The sequence below is a fragment of the Mastomys coucha genome, unplaced genomic scaffold, assembly GCF_008632895.1.
Source record: "Mastomys coucha isolate ucsf_1 unplaced genomic scaffold, UCSF_Mcou_1 pScaffold6, whole genome shotgun sequence".
Taxonomy (NCBI): domain Eukaryota; kingdom Metazoa; phylum Chordata; class Mammalia; order Rodentia; family Muridae; genus Mastomys; species Mastomys coucha.
Window position 1 is genome coordinate 129,156,162 of NW_022196912.1, and position 23,193 is coordinate 129,179,354.

General features: G+C 39.1%; 1 protein-coding gene and 2 long non-coding RNA genes across 5 annotated transcripts in view; 1 reads left to right on the plus strand and 2 right to left on the minus strand.

Moving 5' to 3' along the window:
• Positions 1 to 23,193, plus strand: part of Esyt2 (extended synaptotagmin 2) — a 101,466-nt gene that overhangs the window by 77,416 nt on the left and 857 nt on the right. Inside the window, exons 12-23 of one of the 3 annotated variants that reach the window (XM_031357514.1) lie at positions 314 to 403; positions 830 to 925; positions 2,801 to 2,902; positions 9,772 to 9,846; positions 10,525 to 10,611; positions 14,274 to 14,423; positions 16,414 to 16,787; positions 17,729 to 17,827; positions 18,527 to 18,658; positions 19,555 to 19,660; positions 20,957 to 21,006; positions 21,113 to 23,193. The exon at positions 21,113 to 23,193 is cut by the window's right edge and continues 857 nt beyond it. In XM_031357514.1, coding sequence (XP_031213374.1) covers positions 314 to 403; positions 830 to 925; positions 2,801 to 2,902; positions 9,772 to 9,846; positions 10,525 to 10,611; positions 14,274 to 14,423; positions 16,414 to 16,787; positions 17,729 to 17,827; positions 18,527 to 18,658; positions 19,555 to 19,660; positions 20,957 to 21,006; positions 21,113 to 21,158 — 1,407 coding nt within the window. In that variant the 3' untranslated portion in view covers positions 21,159 to 23,193. Of the gene's footprint in view, positions 1 to 313; positions 404 to 829; positions 926 to 2,800; positions 2,903 to 6,247; positions 6,311 to 9,771; positions 9,847 to 10,524; positions 10,612 to 14,273; positions 14,424 to 16,413; positions 16,788 to 17,728; positions 17,828 to 18,526; positions 18,659 to 19,554; positions 19,661 to 20,956; positions 21,007 to 21,112 lie in introns of all 3 variants that reach the window. The other 2 variants (XM_031357516.1, XM_031357517.1) reach the window with 2 other exon arrangements.
• Positions 14,595 to 16,476, minus strand: LOC116080868. Its single transcript, XR_004114646.1, has 2 exons — positions 16,355 to 16,476; positions 14,595 to 14,728 (listed from the first exon to the last, which is right to left on the minus strand). It is a non-coding gene; the product is annotated as an uncharacterized LOC116080868 (long non-coding RNA).
• LOC116080867 overlaps positions 19,039 to 23,193 on the minus strand; it is a 12,435-nt gene continuing 8,280 nt past the window's right edge. The window contains exons 3-4 of the long non-coding RNA XR_004114645.1: positions 21,276 to 21,435; positions 19,039 to 19,684 (exon numbers count right to left, since the gene is read on the minus strand). This is a non-coding gene — a long non-coding RNA (uncharacterized LOC116080867). The remainder of the gene's footprint in view (positions 19,685 to 21,275; positions 21,436 to 23,193) is intronic.

Consider the following 23,193-nt stretch of genomic DNA (forward strand, 5'->3'; position numbering starts at 1 on the left):
TGTGAGTCCGTATATACATGGGCATAAACCTTGTTAGTGCTGGACAGTACTGGAGCACTGGAACCTGTATGTAATAAGAGTTCTCCTTACATCTTAAGGGCCTTGTTGGGCACAGGGGTCTTTGAGCATGGTGTCTGGCCAACCCTGGCCCTTGGAACATGAGACATAAAATGGCAAATGTGCTCCTTCAGGGCCAGTTAAAAACTATCGGTGCCACAAGGTCATTGAACAACTTGCAATGTTTTTAGACTTGGTTTAATCAGATTTTTTTATTCAGGAACACTTTTGCTGAACTTAAACACTTTGTCTACAGTGGTTCACTCTGGACGAGGTTCCCAAAGGAAAGCTACATTTGAAGTTAGAGTGGCTCACACTGATGCCTGATGCTGCAGACCTTGACAAGGTACTGTACAGTATCTTTTCTTCATGACCACCTACTCCTGATTTTTAGGACCATTCTCTTTGATTGTGTTGGTACAAATTTTTTTAAAAATTGTATTAGTAATTTTGATTATTGTGCCATAAGTCACTATAGTAGTAAACAGGAATACAAGTATAGAAAATACAATGTATAGGTCTTTATTCCTGTTCTGAGACCTTTAAATTTTGTGCTTGCAGTAGGACAGGGATTTGAAGAACTATGCCATCTTAGTGTTTCATTTTAATTGGTTTGTATGAATAATAGTCTCGTCATTTGGCAGATATCAGTTCAATTCTTGTTCTGCTATATATATTAGATTGTTACTTTATCTTCTTGAGCACAGGCAAGTGAAGATAGTGTGCACTCTTGTAGATATACACTCACAGAGACTTTTCTCTCACCTGGTAGGTACTGGCAGACATCAGAGCTGACAAGGATCAAGCCAATGATGGCCTTTCATCTGCTCTGCTGATCTTGTATTTGGATTCTGCAAGGAACCTTCCGGTAGGTAATACAGAGCTAACTCATGTGAGTGTGTTCCTTACTTGGAAACTACTACTTTATCCAGCTTTAATGTATTACCTGATCTTGTGTGACAGCAGTAGAGAGAGGGGCATAAGATAGTATTTGCTTTGTACATTGTGTATTTGTATCTAATTATTACAGCCTAGTTGTCTCAAGGTAAAAATCCTCCTCTTAAAATGAGGAATAAATGAAGCAGCTCTGATCACAAACCCTAAGTGTGCCTTAAATATAGCACAGTGGAGAGTGAGCTGCTGAGCTGTGACATTATTAATATAGCACAGTGGAGAGTGAGCTGCTGAGCTGTGACATTATGAATGCCACCAGGTAAGTGTACTGACCTTCAGGTGCCTGGGATACTTCCAACTGAACAAAGACACAAACAGAGTCAAATAATAATATTTAGCTTAAAAGAATGTTTACTTGTTTATATCAGATTGTTTTGGTTTTAGGAGGGAAAAACTATAAAATAAAAAGTAATTTGAGCATGTTAGGGATAGTGAATTTTTCACTGTCCTGCTATGAACCCCACTAGCTAAAGTAATGTTGTCTTTATTATAAATGTTACATTACTGGGAACTTTTTAAGTGCCAATGTGCTTGCATATGAGGGCATTCTGTATGTCATTGTGTCAACAACCTGTTTTGTTGAAAGAAAGAACACTGTCATCAGTTACAGGTGGTGTACCCACCAAGATTATCCATTGCATAATTCTTCCTTCATAGTAAATGCTCAGTCATGTAAGTGCATTTGTGAGTATACTCCAAACAAAAGCAAACAAGCACTTTGCTTATCTTACCTAACAATCTTTCTGGGACTTTTATCCTGATAGCTTATGAAATTGCATCATTTAACATCTTCTAGGTTTTGAAAATTTTATGTTTATTTGAGCTTTGTGAACAAAAAATGAAATTAATATTCTTTGTGCATTAGTATCTTTTATTTTGTCTTAACAACTGAAATATGATTGAGCATTTTATAATACGAATATGTAGTTATCACTTTGCTAATACCATACCCTTTCTTTCAATGAAGTTTCCTTGTCTAACTTTTAGCTATTTAAATTCGTACATTTTTTTCTTAAAAAGTTTAATCTTTCAACCAGTCTTTTCACTTAAGCCTATGACTGTACCTATTTTTATTTCAGTTTGGGAATATCTACTTTATTATTATTTAGCCTTTCTGTAGAATTCTTCACAGAGTAGAGCTTTCTGCTTTTGACCACAACAGTGCTTGATATAAAATGTTGCAATGTTTTATAATGCCTGAGGGAAGTTTATTTGTCAGGCTGGCAAGATGACTCAGTGTGTAAAAGGCAATTGCTTCCAAACCTGACCACCTGTGTTCAATTCCCAAAACACACAAGATTTGAGAAGAGAAATGACTCTTTGGGTTGACCTCTGACCTCCACATGAATGCCAAGACAAGCTTCCTACCCTCACTAAGTAAATGTGAAAAATGTTTTTAAAAGAAATTAATTTATTATATAGTTCAGGATATAGAAAATAATGATGGTTACAGTTGAAAAAAGAGACTGGGCTTTTCTGTAAAGCCTTGTGTTTCGTCACTTTAATTTGAAATGCAAATAATGTCACGTGAGCTCAAGAGAGGGATGTGCTATTCTTCTGTTCCCAGGGTACTTTGCTCACAGTGTGCTGTGGCTCATCAGAGGCAAAGGATCCACAAAGCCTTACCCGCTGTTTGTTGGTTTTAGTGGGGAGGCTTTGTTGGCCAGTCCCTGTCTGTCCTGGGATCCATTGACTCTCTCTGCACCCTGTTTATTTGTGCTTCTGGTGTGTGCCCACTGACCACAATCCACCATTCTTTGCTTTTTCTTCCTGTCTCCATTTTCCTAAGAGTATCTACGAGGGAAACTTTGGGTGTGGCTACTTAAAAGAGAGGCGAGCGTCGGGACTAGTGTTTTGTGAGAATACTACCTCAGTCTATAGAACACTATTTGTGAGTCCTCCAGCTCCTTCTTCTGTGTTCATTGCAGACTGCCCGAGCGTGGCCTGGAGCTTCTGTGCAGTCTGCTCACTGGAATGTTGTGCATGCTATTTTCATTTTCTTGCATGGCTTCAGTTACCATGTCTTCATTTGATGCTGGTTTTTGTCAAATGTGACTCTGCTGTGATGTTGGGAGTACATCTGACATGAGATAAACTAACATGAACTAACTCTACTGCTGCTGGTCCATAAAGTGTTATAATCAGTCCTCGGAGGGAAAAACAAAGCTATAATGTTAAATTAATTTTGTGGTTCATCTCAGGAAGAAATATAAATTTTACTCTAACTTTCAAAAAACTTTCCTGGATCTACTTTTCCTCCTCAAGAAGGATAGCAGCATTAGAACTTAGGTGGTCTTCTAGTTCACACCACCTTGTCCTCTTGTCACCACCAGTTATGATCACATGAAGCCACGAGTCTGCACATCATGTGAGAGCCTGCTTTTGCTACATGACCCAGCCAGAGCACCTAGAGATGAAAGCTAGAGGGGGTCCACGATTTCTTTCTTTCTAGGAACTTAAAAGCATTCCCTTAGTTTGATGGCATTACATCTGATCCCATCGCCTGTCTGCTGCTTCCACTCCTGTGCTGTTCAGGGCTCTTTGGTGGCTGCTGAGTTCATTTCCTCTGGGGTCATAGAAAACTACACCAAACCCTCTAGTATACTAAGTACTGTATAGAATCACCCTTTAGATTTGTGCTATAATTAATGAGATTTGTTAAGACCTCTTAAGAAAGAGAATATGGGTATTTAGCACTGTTTTACGGACAAGGAAAAACATTTCCCTGAAGAATAGGCAAGTCACACTACTAAATAAGCAGCACCTGGATGTCTCTGATTCTGTACTCCTAACCTGCTCAAGGCCATTTAAAGGAAGCTGGTAGAGGGTGTGTCCTCCTGGAACTCTTGCACTCCAGAGGTTAAGGCAGGAACCTTTCCTCTTTCAGTATTGTGGCCCTGTCTCAAAAACAAAAACAAACAAACAACAAAACAAAACAAAAAAGAAAGGGAAGGCCATTCGAATGATAATTCCAGTAGAAGCCATCACTTCTTAGAAAATGTTTTATGCTTCTGCTTTCTTAGGGAAAATGTCATCAAAAACTCCTATAAGTGGCAAGGCAATCTGTATAATTCTGTCAGTGTGTCTCCAGTGACTTTTCTAGGTCTCTTTTCTTAATCTATAACTCTTTGTTTTTTTTTGTTTTTTTTTTTTTTGGTACAAAAAACATATTTTTGAGTCAGATTCTTGAATTGCTTTGTTGTTCTGACATCAGTGGTCAGACTCTCAGAATTCATTCTCTTCAAAGTCATGTTGAGCTTTATGATGAAGATATGCACACCACATAAAATGCTCTGTGGAATAAACGTATATACACTTTTTATTCACTGGTTTCCAGTGTAAAGACAATACAAAGCACATAAGTGACTAAGATTAGAGGTCTGGGACCTTATCACTATAGAATGTTTACTGCTCACAGTCTCTTCATTCTATAACTGAAGGTTATCTGAGATGAATGGAACTTCCATGCTGCCTACCTACATGTAAGAACATGACAATGCCATAACTATACTGAACAGACCCTTAAGGACAAATAGACTTTTTATAGGTAATTTTATGTTTTATTTGTTTAAGATAGGGTCTCATATATCCCAGTCTGTCCTGAAATACTTTATATAGCTGAGAGTAGCCCCTGAACTTCTGATAATCCTTCATCTACTTGCAAGTGCTGGGATCATAGGTATGGACTACAGTTCCAATTTTTTGAAGTGCTAGAATCTGAACCCAGGGCTTCCTGCATGCTAGGCAAGTAGTCTCAAGTGACCTCTATCCCTAGTGCATGGTTCTTGATTATGAGTGGGACCCGGAGGGAGGACACAAGCTGCTGTCTGCAGTGACCGAGAGGCCCAAATACATGGTGCCTGACTTCTGAACCTGACACCTGGACATCTGCCAGTATTTTAGTAACTATTTCAGTAACTAGTCTTCCCCCGCCCCTTGTGCCATACAGTTTTCTGTGACCTCACACAGCTGTTGCATTCCTAATTCACACTACCACTGTTGTCTTTGTTTCTCAATAATTGATGCATGTTAGAGTAACAAGTACATTTGGTTCAGCTGTTTCTATCCAGTGTGAACTTCACGAAAGGCCTTTGTTATATCTGTAGAGCATCAGTCAGGCTCCCTCTGAACCAAATCGCTTTGTTAGAACTTGCTAGTGAATACCTGGCCAGGCTTCATCCAGACAGAGGCAGTATGTTCTGAGTCTTCAGAGAGCTCTGTAGCCCTGCTTGAATAGTCTAGATTTAGATCCACTTAGTATGACAGGAGCCCAGATAGGTGCTTTACTTCTCACTTCCCTTATACTATAGAAAACTGGGAAGCTATTTCTCTATCTTTTTTTCATATAATTTCAATTTAATAAAACATTAAGAAAAAAATAAAAATTAAGAATCAAATTTAGCCAGGCAGTTGTGTTGCACGCCTTTAATCCCAGCACTTGGGAGGCAGAGGCAGGTGGATTTCTGAGTTCGAGGCCAGCCTGGTCTACAGAGTGAGTTCCAGGACAACCAGGGCTACACAGAGAAACCCTGTCTCAAAACAAACAAACAAACAAACAGAATCAAATGTAATGTCATTTTAAATCAGTTACAACTAAAATGGCAAAAACCTTTAACCTTAAATGGGAATCCTGAAAGCTTCTAAAACGAGGTCAGTCTGAGAATGAGCAGACTACTAGCTAAAAAACCTTTAGTCAGGAGGACACACACCCTGTAACAGTAGATACATTTAAGTCCAGGAGAAACTTAGGATGGCTTTGTTCACCAGTGCTTCAATACCTTGGGAGTTCCCAAAAGAGATAGGCTCCATCTCTGGATGATGCTATAGCAAAAACACAGGTCTCAGATGGCACAGCAGTGGCATGAGCCACCATAGTGGGACCAGCTCCACCAGTGTGGAAAGCATGTTTGGTACTGTGCTTCACATTAAGCCTCTAATTGTGGGTGACAGTAGGGTTTAGGGCAAAGAATAGTAAGCAGAGCCTTTCCTCAAGTCACACTCTTGATTTTTGCTAACACTAAAAGTCAGAGGTGAAGAAGGATGAGGAAGTGTGTCCTGGTATTTTAGACTATCAATCACAGTAAAATCTTGATCATAAATCTGGCATAAATTTGTATGATTTTTGGTTCTAGTTTAAGTATTTGTACTCATGAATTTTTGTGTCATTAACCTTACATAAACTCCTCATTGCATGTTTATTAACCCTTGGTGTATTCATTTTCTTCTGACCTGAAAGAGTAACCCATTAGACTTTAACCCCGGTGTCTTGAAGAAGTCTGCAGTTCAGAGAGCTTTAAAGGTAAACCAAGTGTTCCCTTGAGGCTCCGGTGCTAATCAAGACATATTGAAAGAGATGGTGCTTTGGCTTTCCTAAATGTGTGGGCAGGTGACTTCCCACCCTAGTTAACAATTGATTGTCCAAAGGAGAGATCCAACTTTTGTTATCCTAGAATTTGAACTTAGAAGAGATTAAATCAACCACAGTTAAATTTTAAAATTTTAATATATGAAGATTTAGATTTCATTCTGTCATAAAACCATTGTAATAGTGTTTTGTTTGAATTTGAACTTGTGGGTGGTAACAATTGTTTGAATTTGAACTTGTGGGTGGTAACATAAAAGTTCTATTTAAAATCTTAACCAAATTTTCACATTGTGATTTAAAGATGTACCTTGCAAACTGTTGATGATGCATACTTAAGGAATTGCCTCTTCCAATATGTTGAGTAGGGCCTCACTGAATCAACCTCATGGCTTTGGTGCTGTGGGCTTGGGTAATAAATCTTTCCAGAAGGTTCAATTTTTATCAAATGAGGTATATTGAAAACTAAGCTCCACTTCATTTCTAAGACAATAGTTTGTGTTCTCTGGCTAAATTGTTAATCTTTGTTTCTTAATTAAACTTAATTACAGTGAGATCCAGGGGCGTTTTAAGTATAATTGTCTTAGTATTCGAAAGAAATAGGAATATTTTAATCAGTTTCATCTAGCAAAGTAAGTTAAATTTCTAAAATGAAGGAGACTGTCCATGAGTTGTCTAGTACCATAGTAAATCTTACTGAACTAAGGAGATAGTGGTGTTTTTAGTGTAGGACATCATACCCTGAGAGTGCTGGTCAACACTATGCTCCCAGCATAGTTGGGACCTATGACAACTTAGGAAGGGACCTGTAGCAACTCTTTGCTCACCATTCGTTTGCTGTCTTATTGGACAGCAGAGCATAGAGGTCAGGAAGAAAGGCTCTGAAGTCATGTTGCTCAGCATTGTGATTCAGAGGCAGTATTTAATACATCATACTTACAGGGTGGAGGTATTATCTTCTCCATTGGATTAGTAAGCAAATTAAATTATTACATATAAAAGTATGTAATAGGTAGATAAATAGGTGTGCTGTAAGTATCTGGTTTAACACATTGGTTGATTTAAGCCTAAAAAGTTCTAAACATGGCATTGTGCCTGTTTTGTAGATGTGGAACCTAAAGCTCAGATTAAAACATAGTCTCAGTAATCAAAAATTAAGATGATTTTTTTAAAAGAATTATTTATTTTATGTATATAAGTACATTATAGCTGTCTTCAGACGAACCATAAAAGGGTATCTGATCACTTTACAAGATGGTTGTGAGCCACCATGTGGTTGCTGGGAATTGAACTCAGGACCTCTAGAAGAGAAGTCAGTGCTCTTAACCGCTGAGCCAACTCTCCAGCCCCTTAAGATGAGATTTAATCTCAACAGAATAAGACCATATTTTGGGAGATCATTTCCATATAGTACATTAAGTTCAACATGTGACCTAAAAGACTATATTTTTTATCATATTTTGTACTTTTAACATGTGCTGCTGTAATTTAAATGCTCTGTCATGGTAGAAAACTTAATGATTTAAAAAATTTATTTATGTAATCTAAAACATCATCTGTATTAAGGCACACTCTTATGCTATAAACCATTAAAAGATTATAAAAGTGCCAGCTAAACTTTTATTTATTTTATATTTACTGCAACATTAGATTAGAATAGTTTTTAGTGTAGCATTCACACACACACACACACACACACACACACACACACACACAAGTATGCACAATAAATCTATTAAGGCAGTGACAACTGCAAATTGTTCAGAGGCCAGTTTTTAATGTTACCAGTTATAAACTTCATTTTATTTTTAAAAATATTAGAAGGAGGCTCACCATAAAATTCTAGACTAGTTAAATCTTTAAAACTGAATGGCCCCAGCCAGGCGTTGGTGGTGCACACCTTTAATTCCAGCACTTGGGAGGCAGAGGCAGGCAGATTTCTGAGTTCGAGGCCAGTCTGGTCTACAGAGTGAGTTCCAGGACAGCCAGGGCTATACAGAGAAACCGTCTCGAAAAAAAAAAAAAACAGACAAACAAAAACAAAAACAAAACAATGACAAAAAACCTGAATGGCCCCAATTTCACAAATACAGTCATAATATTAGTTAGAAAAAAATCATGTGTCAAAGACCCAAGGAAGATGTGGCTTAAATCAGTGTGATTTTATGCTTAGAACTGTGCAAGTTCTCCTTAGTAGCTTGAACCTCATACTCTGCATGCCCTCCTTGAAAGTCAGAGTTTCTCAGCCAGGAGGAGAAGCGAGGTGGCATCCCTATTCCCAGAGGACTTGTGCTCAGCTCAGGGTTAGGAATTCTCATATTAAAGAAAGAGGAAGTGAATTTAGGAAAAATCAGTTGGCTTTGACATTTTTAACAGTATTTATTTCATTTTGCAGAATTCATTCACATCAAAAAGATGAACCAGAAAATAGATTTATCACAGTAGGTTTGGGTTAGTCATATCTTTTGAACACGCAAATGATTTTGACATCTATTTCTGTCATTGCTGCAGTGTTGAGGATTGACTCTAAAATTATTTAACTAAAATACTTTTTTGTGACCCTCTAATTTACATTAACATTTAACTGCATCTTTTTGTGGGGCTAAGTTACAAATAAACCTCATGCCACATATCTGTTGTGTTTTACTAATTTTCTTCTATCAGCTCTCTGCTAAAGTATGTTTCTTGTCATTTTTTTGTTTACAAATTTTTATATCATATTTATATTTGCTTAATTCCATGTAATCCTAAACTGCCATTTATTCTTCTGGTGATGTTTACTTATCAACTGGTAAGCACTATCCAACATCTGATAACTGTTCACTTGAACAGGATGGTGGTGGGTTCAAGGTGTAGAGGTGTGAATCTGAAACTGTAATGTTTTATACTGCAGCTGGAGAAGTATTCTGAGTTAACATTCTTTTACATTTGTCTTCTTTTTATTATTTATTACATTTTTGTTATCCTAATAAGTTTTTAGAACTGTAGTTAATATTAAAGTTTGACATTTCAAACTTATATGCAGCCGGACATAGGACCTTGTACCCATAGCCACAGCCACTTTGGAGGCTTACATGGCAGAAGCACTCACGCCACAGAGTTCCATGCTAGCCAGGCAGTATTGTCAGGCTCTGTCTCGATTTAAAAAAAAAAAAAAAAAGCATGTGAATGGAGGTTTTCTCAGTTTGCTTCATGGTGGACATAATAATGGTGGCTCAGGTGTGCTTAGCAGTCGTTTTCTACTTCCATTGTTCTTTGATGTTCTCCATGTCTGAAGTATCAGAGATAAATAGAAGTGACTATTGTTGATAAAAATGAACTGTAATCTCATTTTTAGTAGGACCCATTTCAAAGTGTGTTTATTTTACCTGGTTTTGTGTTTTGTTTTGTTTGGATAGTCAGGGAAGAAAATAAACAGCAACCCAAATCCTCTTGTCCAGATGTCAGTCGGTCACAAGGCTCAGGAGAGTAAGGTAAGAGCTTGATGGCTTTCTGAGCCACTCTCCACAGAGCCCTACCTGTCACTATGCCCAGCTGTGTGATATGTAGGCTTTGCCCCCGCATGCAAGTCATTTCACAAACGCAAGCTGCTTATAACATAGAACATACCATATAGATAGACTTTTGTTTGATTTCATGTGAAAGATAGGGAATCACTCCCAAGCTTTTAAGTACTTAATAGTTATTTAAAGGTAACACATTGTACTTCAGATTCAGCAAACACAGGCTCAGAAATTGAAAGAAGGTATTGTTGTATTTTCCTCTTTTCTGATCAAGGGGAGGGGATTAGAAATTACTCGAGTTGTAGGGCATTGTTAAATTTTACATGGCAGTCCTTTACAAAGCAGGGCTATGTGGAGTCCAGTGTCAGGCCCTGTGAGAGAACTGAAGACCATAGAGCAGCAGAGGTCTTGGTCTCTAGGCAACTAGGCATGGACCCCCGTCAGCTCCTCTCATACACCTCACAAAGCTTAGGCTTCATCTTTTGAACACTTCTGTGCTTACTAAGATAATAGTACATTACTCAGTAAATATATGTCTTTTGATTTAGTCACTTGGTGTTTGTATACACTTTAAATGAATAAGTATTGAGTCAGTAGTCCTTTTCCATAGAAAATACTGGAGAGTTGATATTGAACTATTTCTTACAGATTCGATACAAAACTAGTGAACCTGTATGGGAGGAAAACTTCACTTTCTTCATTCATAACCCCAAGCGCCAGGACCTTGAAGTTGAGGTATTTTGCATTTTGTGATTATATGTTGAAATATGATTGATAACAAATTATGTACATTTACAGTTTCTTACTGGGTACATAGTACACTGGGACCCATTATTACTACAGTCAAGATAGTATTTTCTCTGTGACTCACAGTTCTCACAAACCCATTGCCTTAATTAGGATTTTTATTGCTGTGATGAAACAACATGTCCAAAAAACAAGTTGGAGAGGAAGGGTGTATTTGGCTTACACTTCCAAATTGCTGGAATTAGACTTCCATTATTGCAGGAAGTCAGGACAGGACAGAATCCTAGAGGCAGGAGTTGATGCAGAGGCCATGGAGGCATGCTGCTTATTGACTCTCTTCCCATAGCTTGCTCAGCCTGCTTTCTTATAGAACCCAGAACCACCAGCCCAGGATTAGAACTACCCGTAATAGGCTTGGACCTTCCCCCCATCAATCACTAATTAAGAAAAGTCAGATTTTTTGGAAACATTTCTTTAATTAAGGTTCCCTCCTTTTAGAGGACTCTAATTTGTGTGTCAAGGTACAAGATACAAGATTAGTCAGGATGCCCATCTTATGTTTAGATCTGTGTCAAGATAATCTTCATTTGTAGGATCAGGAAAGGGTCATGATTGTTTATTTCTTAATATTTAGCTGCATAATTGTTCAGCACATTATTCTTTTTTGTTTGTTTGGTTTGGTTTGGTTTGCTTTTTTTGAGACAGGGTTTCTCTGTGTAGCCCTGGCTGTCCTGGAACTCACTCTGTAGACCAGGCTGGCCTCGAACTCAGAAATCCGCCTGCCTCAGCCTCCCAAGTGCTGGGATTAAAGGCGTGCATCACCACTGCCCAGCACAGCACATTACTCTTTACTATATATTGAGGTTAGTGACTCTGTGGAAATTCAGGTCCAGTAGGCCATTTGCTTCTGGAAAGATTTCTGCTCAGGGTTCTGTACCACCACTATGCCAGCACCATTATATCTCTTGCTACTATTGAATGAGGACATCATAAAACCAACTTGTGTAAGCACTGAAACTTACTTTCTACATTGTTTTGACTAATTCTAAGCCTACATTTTATATAAGTTTTAGTATCAATTGTAGATTTATGCAGAGAACCTATATATTTTGGTAAGGACTCCTAACAGTATAGAACCAGTGGGTAGAACTGACATCTCCACAACAGGAAGCATTCCAGTGGGGTAGCATGGATAATATGTAATTGATACATAGGAGCATTACATTGGCTTGTTTGTTTGTTTTTAACTTAGTAGTCTTTTATTTTTCTCAATGGTATTTTATAGCTTTCTATGATCAGTGTAGGTCTTACACATTTGTCAGACTTATCCCTAAATATTTAATCCTTTTTCATGATGCTGTGAATGATTTTACTTTATTTTCTTACTTGGAGTGAAGACAGGACCTTGTTCATTCCCAGCAAGAGCTCTACCAATGTTTCCCAGCCATTAAATGGTTCCTAATCTTGAATTTCTTTATTAATGTGTGTGTGTGTGTGTGTGTATTCTATCACATGGCCTTCAATTTACAGTTCTACAGCTTGGGCTGAGATTATAGGTGTGTACTACCTTGCCAGGTCTGCTTACTTGTTCCACTAGCTATTTTGTAGCTATCTTAGAATTTTATGTATGGAACATCATGTTATCTTCTTGTAATGATCCCTTTTATAACAATCAAATGCTTTTTTTTCTTTTCTTAGCCAGCCTCCCTCTTCAGCCCTCTTTACAGAAGAGTCTTTACAGAGCAAATATGAGTCTGGTGTTCCTAAAGAGACCTCTTTCTCCTCATTTGCTTTGTCTTGATGAGTAGATCCTGACTTTCACTAATGTTGAGATGACCATGTGCTTTTCAACTGTAAATATGGTGAAATACATTGTTGATTTTCAAATTCTATATACTGCAAACTTTCATTTGGTTTTCTACATTTAATACTTAGATACCTTGAACACAATATTTTATTGGGGATGTCTTAGTTAGGGTTTCATTACTGTGAAGAGACACCATGACCATAGCAACTCTTGTAAAGGAAAACATTTAATTGGAGCTGGCTTACCGTTCAGAAATTTAGTCCATTATCATCATGGTGAAATGTATGTCAGTGTACAGACAGATATGCTGCTGGAAAAGGAGCTTAGAGCTCTGTATCTAATCAGCAGGGGCAGGAAGAGAATGAATCACACTTCCTTCCTCCAACAAGGCTATAGTAGTGTCATTCACCGTGGATCTATGGGGACCATTTTCATTCAAACCACCACAGGGGATAAGCCTCACTGAATGGTGATCATTCTCACATATCTCCCACTTATTAGAACTACTGCTTTTTGGGTCTGGAGATTTGGCAGGAGTCCCTTGTACAAGACCTGGATTCTGTTCCTAGCATTCAGTTGGCAGCTCCCAACTACCTGCAATTTGAGTTCCAGGGAATCGGATGCCCTCTTCTGGCCTCTGAAGACTCATACACACACATAATATACATAAACTCACTCAAGTACACATGCACACACACACACACACACACACAAATTTAATTAATAAATAGGAAAAAAAGAAAAACATTCTTGCTTCTTAATCATGAAGGTTGCTGATTATAATTTTGCTTCCTATTAATTTTTTTATGTTTTGATGTCAAGATAATGGTAGCCTTTTGAATGAGTTAGGGAGCACTTGTCCCAGAGTTTTCTGGAAGAATCTGTACAGAATTGTCTGGGCATTGTCTTTATTGCTTAGATTTTTCATTTTGAGGAGGTGGTCAACGTACAAACTCAATTCATGCTGTATGTAGGTCAGTGTTTTCTTCTTTATGAACTGTGGTATTTATTCCTTTTAGGGAGTATGCTCATTTTGCCCAGAGCTTGTTCTTTCTTTGATCAAACTATTTTGAACAACCATGTGATGGGAATAGTTCTTATAACAAAAGCAGTGCTGGAGATTATTCATGAGAAAGAAATACCATGTATTTAAAGGAGATGCTATAAATTTTCAAAGCAAGTGTGTAGACTTTGAACAGGGAAGGCTGTAAGACACTTAAAAGTACGTTTCTCCATGAGTAAGTGTCTTTAGTAGAAACTGTACATTACTGTCTCTGTGTACCATATGGTTTCAGAGTGTAAAGGTGATTTCCTTCTGACATTTAGGTTTGTATAGACTGTTACATTTTAATTGTTTAAAGATTTATTTTATGTGTATGAGTGTTTTGCTTGCATATATATCTGTGAATGTCTGGTGCCCCTGAGGATCAGAAGATGTCCTTGGGTTCCTAGGAACTGGAGTTATGGATGGTTGTGAACCACATGTCTGTTCTAGGAATCAAATATGGGACCTCTGCAAGAACAAGTGCTCTTGACTGTTGAGCCATCTCTCCTGCCTCTAGACTGTCAGTTCTTACCTGAAATTTCTCACAGTAGATTTATAAACAAGAAGTCTTTGTTGTGCTCATCATGATTTTGTGATGAGGAAAGGGCAGGAACTTCTGACAGAGGTGCTGCTGTATATTCCTAAGAGGTTCTCTCACAGTTTTGGACACGCTACTTAAATAATATATATGAAATGTATTGTGTTTTGTTTGATGCTGATCTGTGGACCATTCTTCATTTAATAATTCCTATTTGTTTTCCTTGATGTTCAAAGTGTTTTCTGCACTGCATTTTTCAGGTTAAAGATGAGCAGCATCAGTGTTCTCTGGGGAGCCTGAGGATCCCACTCAGTCAACTGCTTACAAGTGACAACATGACTATAAACCAGCGGTTCCAGCTTAGCAACTCGGGTCCAAACAGCACCTTAAAAATGAAGATTGCCCTACGGGTACTTTGTAGTTCTTAGTAGGGCTCAGTAGTGTGAGGGAACAACACAGTTATGCCTCAGTCCAGCCTATGCAGAGGTGGTTCTAAAGGAATGCATCAGGTGATATGGTAATAGGTTGACAGTTGAAGGGGAGCAGAAACTGTAGCAGAGTTGTGGGACGACAGTCTAGACTCCATTCCGAACAAACACTTTATTTCTAGGTTCATTAACTACCCAGGATGGTCAACAAAATATGTCTGTGCCAGTAGAGTTTGCTCTTCAAAGTTGAATCTTCAAAGGTTGTTCAGAAGGCAGTTTGATAAGCACTTGTAAGATGTAGAAGTGACAAGAACAAAAAGTCATTTTTTCAGAGAAGAAGTGCCTGAGTAATTAGTCACAGGAAATACTTAAATATACAGGAAATGCCATTAATTGAAAGTATTCACCAGCAGTCTCAATTAACCCAGACCCCTGAAATCTCTCAGACTCTGAGCCACCAACCAGGCAGCAAACACGAGCTGGTCAGAGGCCCCTGACACATATATAGCAGAGGACTGCTTGGTCTGGCTTCAGTGAGAGAAAATGCACCTAACCCTCCAAGAGACTTGAGGCCCCAGGGAGTGGGGAGACCTGGTAGGATGGGGTAAGGGAGGGGGGTGGGGGTGAAGGGAAAGAGGTGGGAGGAGGGAGGAGGAGGAGGAGGAGGAATAGGAATGGGATGAGGAACTGTTGGAGGATGGACCAGGAGTGAGGGTAAGGACTGCATTGTAAAAAAAAATGAAAGTAATTTTAAAAAGGAAGAGGAGGAGGAGAAGAAGGTTAACACCAAAAAAAAGTATTCAGATTGAGCCAGGAGATGACTCTTCTGGTAGAGGACTGACAACCTGAATTTAATCACTGAAGCACCCCCCGCCCCATTCAGTTCTCTTGTAAAAAAAAAAGAACCGAGTCCACAGGATTGTTCTCTAACCATGGCAAACATGCCATGGCACACGTACCCCTATTTTAAAAAAAAAAAAAAGATTATATGTAAATTACAATAAAGAGCCAACTTTTTGTTTTAGTACTGGGGTTTGAACCTATAACCTTGCACATGCTCTGCCAGTATTTCACCACTGAACTATACTCCAGCCCTTAAGAATGAACACTTTCTTTTTAATTAAAACAGACTTAGTCTGAGAGGGTGCTATGGAAATGTACTTCTTGCACATGATCAAGACATGGCACAACCTTATAGTGACAAAATAATGGTGACGTCACCGGCTGCCAGCTCCAGAGTCTTTCTGGTTACAGTGTAAAATGTGTAGAGTCTGTAAAGCTAAGGTGTTTGCTATAGCTGTGGTTAATAAAACCAGAGAAAATCAGTAGCTCCAGAGTGCTCTGCTGGACATAGGCCTGGCTTACATGGTTTGCCCTTCACAGCCTGCAGGATGATGTGGCTGTCCCTTAATTACTGTATTATGCTTGATAGTTGGGAGGTATTTCTGGATAGCAAGGTATTCTTCCTTTGAGTGGAAGTTTCTGGTACAAACCACCTGGAAGAATGAGAGATTTCATCTTTTACCAAGGGCACATGGCCTACTAGTTGACCAGTAGGTGCCTTGTTCCATAATTAGAACATGTTCAAGTGGAAAAGATTTGAAGAAGGCATAGAAAAGTGTTTATATTACAGAAATAGTTTTGTTTAAATTTTGCCCTTTTTAATTATTTGTTTTGTATTTTAAAGATAGGTTCTCTATATATGGCTCTTGTTGTCCTTGAATGCTCTATGTAGAATATGCTGGTTTCAAACTCACGGACATCTGCCTGCCTCCCAAGTGCTGGGATTAAAGACATGTGCTATAATGCCTGGCAAAATTTGCTTTTTTAATTCTCTGTAATATCCTATCTCAATAACTGCATGGGTGAACAGATTAGAGTTGTAAAAATTTAGCTGAATGTTAAACACTTACATATGAATACATCTAAAGCCGTCATCAAGCCGTCACTGCTGTCTATGGCTTCCCTCTAGGTTCTCCATCTTGAAAAGCAAGAAAGGCCTCCAGACTACCAGCATTCAGCTCAAGTGAAACGGCCCTCTGTGTCCAAAGAAGGGAGGAAAATGCCTGTCAAATCTCAGATGTCTGCATCGCCAGGCACCGGTGGTACCAACACTGCTCCATCAACACCAGTAATGGGAGTCGATGATAAGCCTGTCATGGAGGAGAAGCCCCAGCCCCCTGAGGCCAGCCCTCTCGGGCAGCGTGACCTAGGCAGGAGCTCCTCCAGCCTCTTGGCCTCTCCAAGCCACATCGCAGCCAAGGAACCCACCCCAAGCATTGCCTCAGACATATCACTGCCCATTGCCACTCAGGAGCTGAGACAAAGGCTACGTCAACTTGAAAAGTAACTAATGTTCCTATTATTGTTTATCATCTCAGAGTTTCCATCCCACACACCATGGGGAGGGAGATAGGAGCTTAACTTCTCTGGAAGAAGTTTGAGTCGTGCTATTATTTTGCTCATTGGGTCTTTGATTTTCAAAATAACACATTGATGTTTTATAGGACCTTGGATATGTTAGAAGAACAGTAGTGGAATAAAAGGTTTCACAGGTGGAAAAGGCAAGAGAATTGAGCTGTGTAGACACCATACACTCAGTTCATGCCACAGTTGAACACCGTGTCACCTGTGCAGGTTTGGCATAGGCTTGTCTTCTCTCCATTGCAGAATACGAACCTCACCACCACCAAATCCCTACTGATTTTCTTTGGATATTTGTCATGGTTTATAGGTGGCATTTATGTGTCTTCAGATAAGAAGGAAAATAGTTACCATATGCATCCGACATATGGTAACCTCTTTTGACACCCAGTAATGAGGAAATAAAAGTAGCAGTGGTTATAAACATACTTCCGGGTACAGCACTGTGTCTTTCAGGCTCCTCTGACATACACTCACCTTTTATTTTCTTGCTTTCTCATATGGATCACAGGTCAAGGTTGGAGATGTAGTGCAGTGATAGAGCCCTTGCCTAGCATCAGGCAGAGGGAGCTTCAACCACAGGATTGATGTTTGTCTCGAGGAGAACTCTGTCTATCATTTATACCTTGAGTGCTCATTTGGAAAGCTGTAGTTGTGAATAATTAAGGAATACCAAACCCCTCAAGTGAAATAATTTTAACTTGGTATATATTCAGAAGTTTTGAGTCATGTGTAAGTTCATGGGCAGTTAGATCCCATTTTTTCTAAATGAGTGGACATTATCTTACTGTACACATGGAACCAATACAGCATACCTTTTTTGAAGTTGGGGCAGAGCTGGTGACATTATGTTGTTTCCACAGTGGGACAACCCTGGGACAGTCTCCTCTGGGGCAGATCCAGCTGACTATCCGGCACAGCTCCCAAAGGAATAAGCTCATTGTGGTTGTACACTCCTGCAGGTGAGGCCAACTGCCACTGGGGCTGTCAGGTTATTTCTGTCTCACATGATTCCTCCCCCACCACTGAATCAGTGGTAGTGTAGATATTATTTTGAGCTTATAAAAATCTTTTGAAAACACGAGTAAATAAATAATAGAACTGGCAGCATTGGTACACAAGATCCTGAAAAATGTAGCGTTCAGTTCAGTGAGGGATTATGGGGACCCTGTGTATTCTGGGTGCCGGGATAGTGACTGGTGAGGGTGGGCCCTGCAGAGGCTGCTCCCATGGCTCTGAAGACGGTCTGTCTGTGGTTGAGGGTAACTGAATGTGTTTGGCTTATTGCTAGTTATCCTAGGGAAAGAGCAGGGGACAGGTTCATGGAGGAGGTTGATTGGAAGTGCTTCAGAAGTAGCCAGTGTGGCCGCTCAGGGTCTTACTGACAGGACAGTCTGAGAAACAGAGCAAGGGCTGTGAATGTCCACCCACGCTCTGAGCTTAGGTAATGAAGACAGCAGTTACTCTGGAAAAGCTGTTAAAAGGGAATTTACAAATGACGCCAGCAGCTAGCAATTGAGAAACTTACTGTGGGAAACTTGATGTGTGCTGCCTCTTATGGTTTGGATAATATGAAGTAAAAACTTGATAAGATAATTTTAATATGGAGCTTTTTATTTTTTAAATTCTAACATCTGGTCTTCTCTGGTTTGTATTATTAGAAACCTCATTGCCTTCTCGGAAGATGGCTCTGATCCATATGTCCGCATGTATCTATTACCAGACAAGAGGCGCTCAGGAAGACGGAAGACACATGTATCAAAGAAGACACTGAACCCTGTGTTTGATCAGAGGTATAGTGAACAGTTGATATAGCCAAGAGGCTACCTGGGTGAAATGTTAGGTTAGGGCAGGCTTGATAAGGCCTGTGGAGAAACAGGATTCTCTAGCATCCCGGAGCACGTGTTGATTGTTAAATAAGTCAAGAAGCTTTTGACCTTCAAGCAGAGGTGTTAAACATCATATGTCCAAGTTATGATGCTGCACAGGGAGACTGATGACTAAAAGTTGACTTGAACTCAGAAATCTGTTTTCTGCCTCCTGAGTACTGCAATTAAAGGCTGTACTGCCACTGTCCCCAGCTAAAAGTTGAATCTTATTGATGACTGTGAAGAATTTTGATTTATTGGGTAAGACACACTAAGACTGAATTTTAAATTAAACAACTTAAAGACACATTTAATTTTTTTATTTTGTAATATAAGCTAGTAATATAAAATACACATTTTTGAGAAAACTTTTTTTTCCTAAAACAATTTCAAAAATTAGTGGAGATGTAATTTTTTGCACATCATAACAGGCACCTGAATAGAAGCTGCCTTTTTGTGTTCATGGTCAGTCTGATGGCTGAGTTGCTTGTGGTCATCCAGAGATCCTTGGGTCACCAGTCTATACAAACTGCCCACCTCATAGTTCTCTGGCAGTGTAGCATCTGCTAGTTTTGAGAAAAGTAATGCAGCTGGATAGCATCAGAACCCACTGGCCCAGCTCTGTCTCTCATCAGAGGCACCTCCCTCACTGTTTTCATGCAGTAATTTTATGTAAACTATGGTCAGCTGGGGAAGCAAGCACCAGAAAGTCAACAGGAAGAAAGCAGTGCTTGGAGTGAGCTCAGAAACAAGTGTTTTTAGTTAGAAGAAAATATAGCAGGATCATCAGGAGCTGACCTGAGGTGTTGTTTCCATTTCAGCTTCGACTTCAGTGTTTCGCTGCCTGAGGTGCAAAGGAGAACACTGGATGTGGCAGTGAAGAACAGTGGTGGCTTCTTGTCCAAAGATAAAGGGCTTCTTGGCAAAGTGATTTTTTTAAGTTCTTGTATCCTACACATTGTAGAATTAAGTGTGATTTAGATCATTGGTTAATTAGTAGGAAGGGAGGCTCACTCTCATTAATGTGTGTTTATTACATTGTGGTAAGACATCAGTACATATTTGTTTTCCTGCATTCTTACTCATACTAACATCAGGAACTTAGAGGTGAAGAAATGTTGATTCTTTTTTGAAATTTTAAAAACTGTTCAATATTACATTGGAAGAAAATATGAAGGAAAATCCCCTCAAATAACCTGCTGCCCACCATTCAGCTAGTTACTCCTTGAGCATGCAAGCAACTTTCTTCCTCCACGCTCTCTTTTGTTTTTTCCATCTAACATTTAGTTTTTATGTAAGTTTATTTATTATTTTACAGTGTAAAGAGATTTAGATTGGAAAAGGGGCTTTTTTTTTTTTTTTTTTTTTTTTTTTTTTTTTTGAGTTGTAAGTGCCACTTTGTCAACATCAAAGTGAAAAATCTGTGAAAATCAAAGTGAAAATCAACCAGGCCATGACAAATACCTAAGAGAGGCAATGTAAAGGAAAGAAGGTTTAATTTTGCCTCTTGATTTCAGACGTTTCAATGAATGGGCCCTTGGCTCTGTTATTTCTAGGCCAGTTGGAAGGCAAAAGGTCACAGTAGGGAGCATGAGGCAGAACCGAGCTGTTCACCACACAATGGCCAGAGAGCAGAGATATGTAAAGAGACCAAAGAGAAAGTATAGCTTTCCAGAGCACATCCCTAGTGACCCCTACCCACCCACAATTTCCCATTGTGGAAACCTGCCTTCCAGTTCTAGTCACCTTGAGAAGCCCATCAGTTAGTTGGCAACCAGGCTTTTAAAACATGAGCCTTTATTTATGTATTTATTTATTTATTTATTTTTGGTTTTTTTGAGACATGGTTTCTCTGTGTAGACCAGGCTGGCCTCGAACTCAGAAATCCATCTGCCTCTGCCTCCCAAGTGCTGGGTTTAAAGGCGTGCGCCACCACCACCTGGCAACATGAGCCTTTTATAGTCACTTCATATCCAAACCACACACTGACATTAAAGACATATTTGCTAGTATCTCCATAAACTGCTTCTGTATGTGTTTCATAATAATTGTAATACTATTGGATTCAAGAAGAATCTCTTGGATATACTCAGCTATGTAAAGGTTAACGGGATTTTTAAAAATAAGAACCTCAAAACATGAGATTTTCGTATTGTTAAGAAGTGAGAGAGGTAGGAAGGAATGGTGAGTGTAGTTTTCACAGTACCTTCTTTTCATCCACAGGTACTGGTTACTCTGGCATCTGAAGAACTCGCCAAGGGCTGGACCCAGTGGTGAGTGCCCTGTCCCAAGTTGCAGACAGTTTCCAGAAAAACCTAGCTGTGTCTACCATGCCAAAGCCTAACCCAAGTCTGTTGTACTTTTTTTGTGCTTTCTCAGGTATGACCTCACGGAAGATGGGACAAGGCCACAGGTGATAACGTAGCTACGCTGGACATAGGCCTATTTCTCAGTGTATCACGTGCCACCTCAACATGGACCACACCTTCTTGCAGATGTACCAATGCTATTTTTATAATTTTAAGTATTGAGTTATACATACCTTAATAATTTTATAAAACTTGGCGTTGTAGGAGAATTTGGCCAATATTATTGTTGAATCTCCCTGTTGAGCTTACTCCAGGGCTTTCTCCAGGCACTGCAGTGTGCAGTGGTGTAGTGATGTGTTCCTGTGCTGTGTTGAGCTCTGTCAGCCGCACCTGCTGGAAAACAGATACCTGGACTTGTTTCTGCCTTGTCCTACATCCTGGAGGTGCACTACACCATGTAAATAGATTATTTTTTATAATATCTACATGCTGGTTTGGATAAAGAAGAAAATGTATTAAGGAAATATGTATTTTCTTCTAAGACTTATTACATTCTATGACAAATAATCATTTTCATCTTTTCAGCAAAAAGTTCTCATAGATCTGTTGTGTGGTGTGGCTTTTTTAAGGGAAAAATGGAACAATTATTAAATATTAGAATTTTTATTTCTAGTATGAATGATAAAACAAATTTCAAATTATTAACATTATTATAAATAGGAAAATACGGTGAGAAGTCAGTGAATGGCTTATTTAAAAAGTTGTATAACTGAGTAATGGACAATACCACCAAGAGCATTGTCAAGGCTCTTGGGAATCACAGTATACTCATCTGAAATTTATTACATAAGAAAGAAATGTGCTGTTTATTTGTGTAATTGTTTGTTGTAACAGATTCATGAATAGTACAGAGATGCACACATGCTAGGCGTCGTACCTCACCTCTGTAATCCCAGGGTATGGGAGGCCATACCAGGAAGACCCAAATGTTAAAGGCCAGCCTGGGCTACAGAGCAAAATTCTGTCTTGGGAAAAAGAAACGTACATTCTGCCCAAAGCATAGGAACTAATCTCCAACATTAGGATATAAGGTGTTAACAAGAATGATGCAAGCCTAATTTATTTTGTCCATGTTTCTAACCCTAGGAAGACAGGTTTGTTGTTACTGTAAAGAGGTGAAATGGGATGGATGCGTAGTAACAAAGGGTGCTGTGCAAAAGACTAACACTGCACTTGCTCTTGATGGGAGAGCCTGGCCCTAAATCCACACGCAGGATACACACCTCTGGGTGGAGCTTCCTGTGCTTCCCCGCTACAGGACAAAGATCCTGCGCAGTGCCAGCAAGCTGCTGTCAGGCTTGACATTTTCTGGATATCCTCATTTTGTGCCGTGCCAGATGTTAATACAATTTTTATTTTAGAATCCTTTTATTTTTAGATTGGGAAGAGCTTGTTTTACGTATGTAAGTGTCCTCAAACCTCTTATGAAGTGAGGCTATGTCACAGTATTATAAGCTATGCATGTCTGTAAACAAAAGATGCACAAATGTAGGAAGTTTTTTCAGTATGCATTTTAACCTCCAGGATGAAAAGGGCTTTTCTTCTGTGAGATTATTTAAAACTATGTACACTTATAGCAGGAAAATACAGCTTTGTAATCAAAATTGGAGTAGTTCCATGCACATGCTTCCTAGAATTAAAAAAACCTATGGAAGCTTATGTGACCAAACATACCAAAGTGCCTGTGATGAATATTGAGTGTTCCTTTTACACTCTCCTCCTGTCTAGAAGATGCAAGTGTGCCTCAGTTTGTAATGTACCATGTACAGTTGTAATGGAGTCTGTGGCTCTTCACAGCACATCCCAGGTCGTCATAGGGTCAGAGTAATCTTTCTCCTGCCATCTGACACCTTCCTCTCAATCCTGTTTATAAATCTATTTTCATTAGAGCAGGATTGGAAGAAAGTTTATGTGCATGTACATACATGAACATATATGCACATAAAATATTCAAGGGTGGCATTCATAGTTCCAGGAGAAAGGCAGGTAATATCTTATTAAAACTGGTTGCTTGACCATGGTATTAGTTTTTTTCCTTAAGTATCTTTTTAATGAGATCCATTGAAGAGCTTTTGTCTATAAAGGAGATTT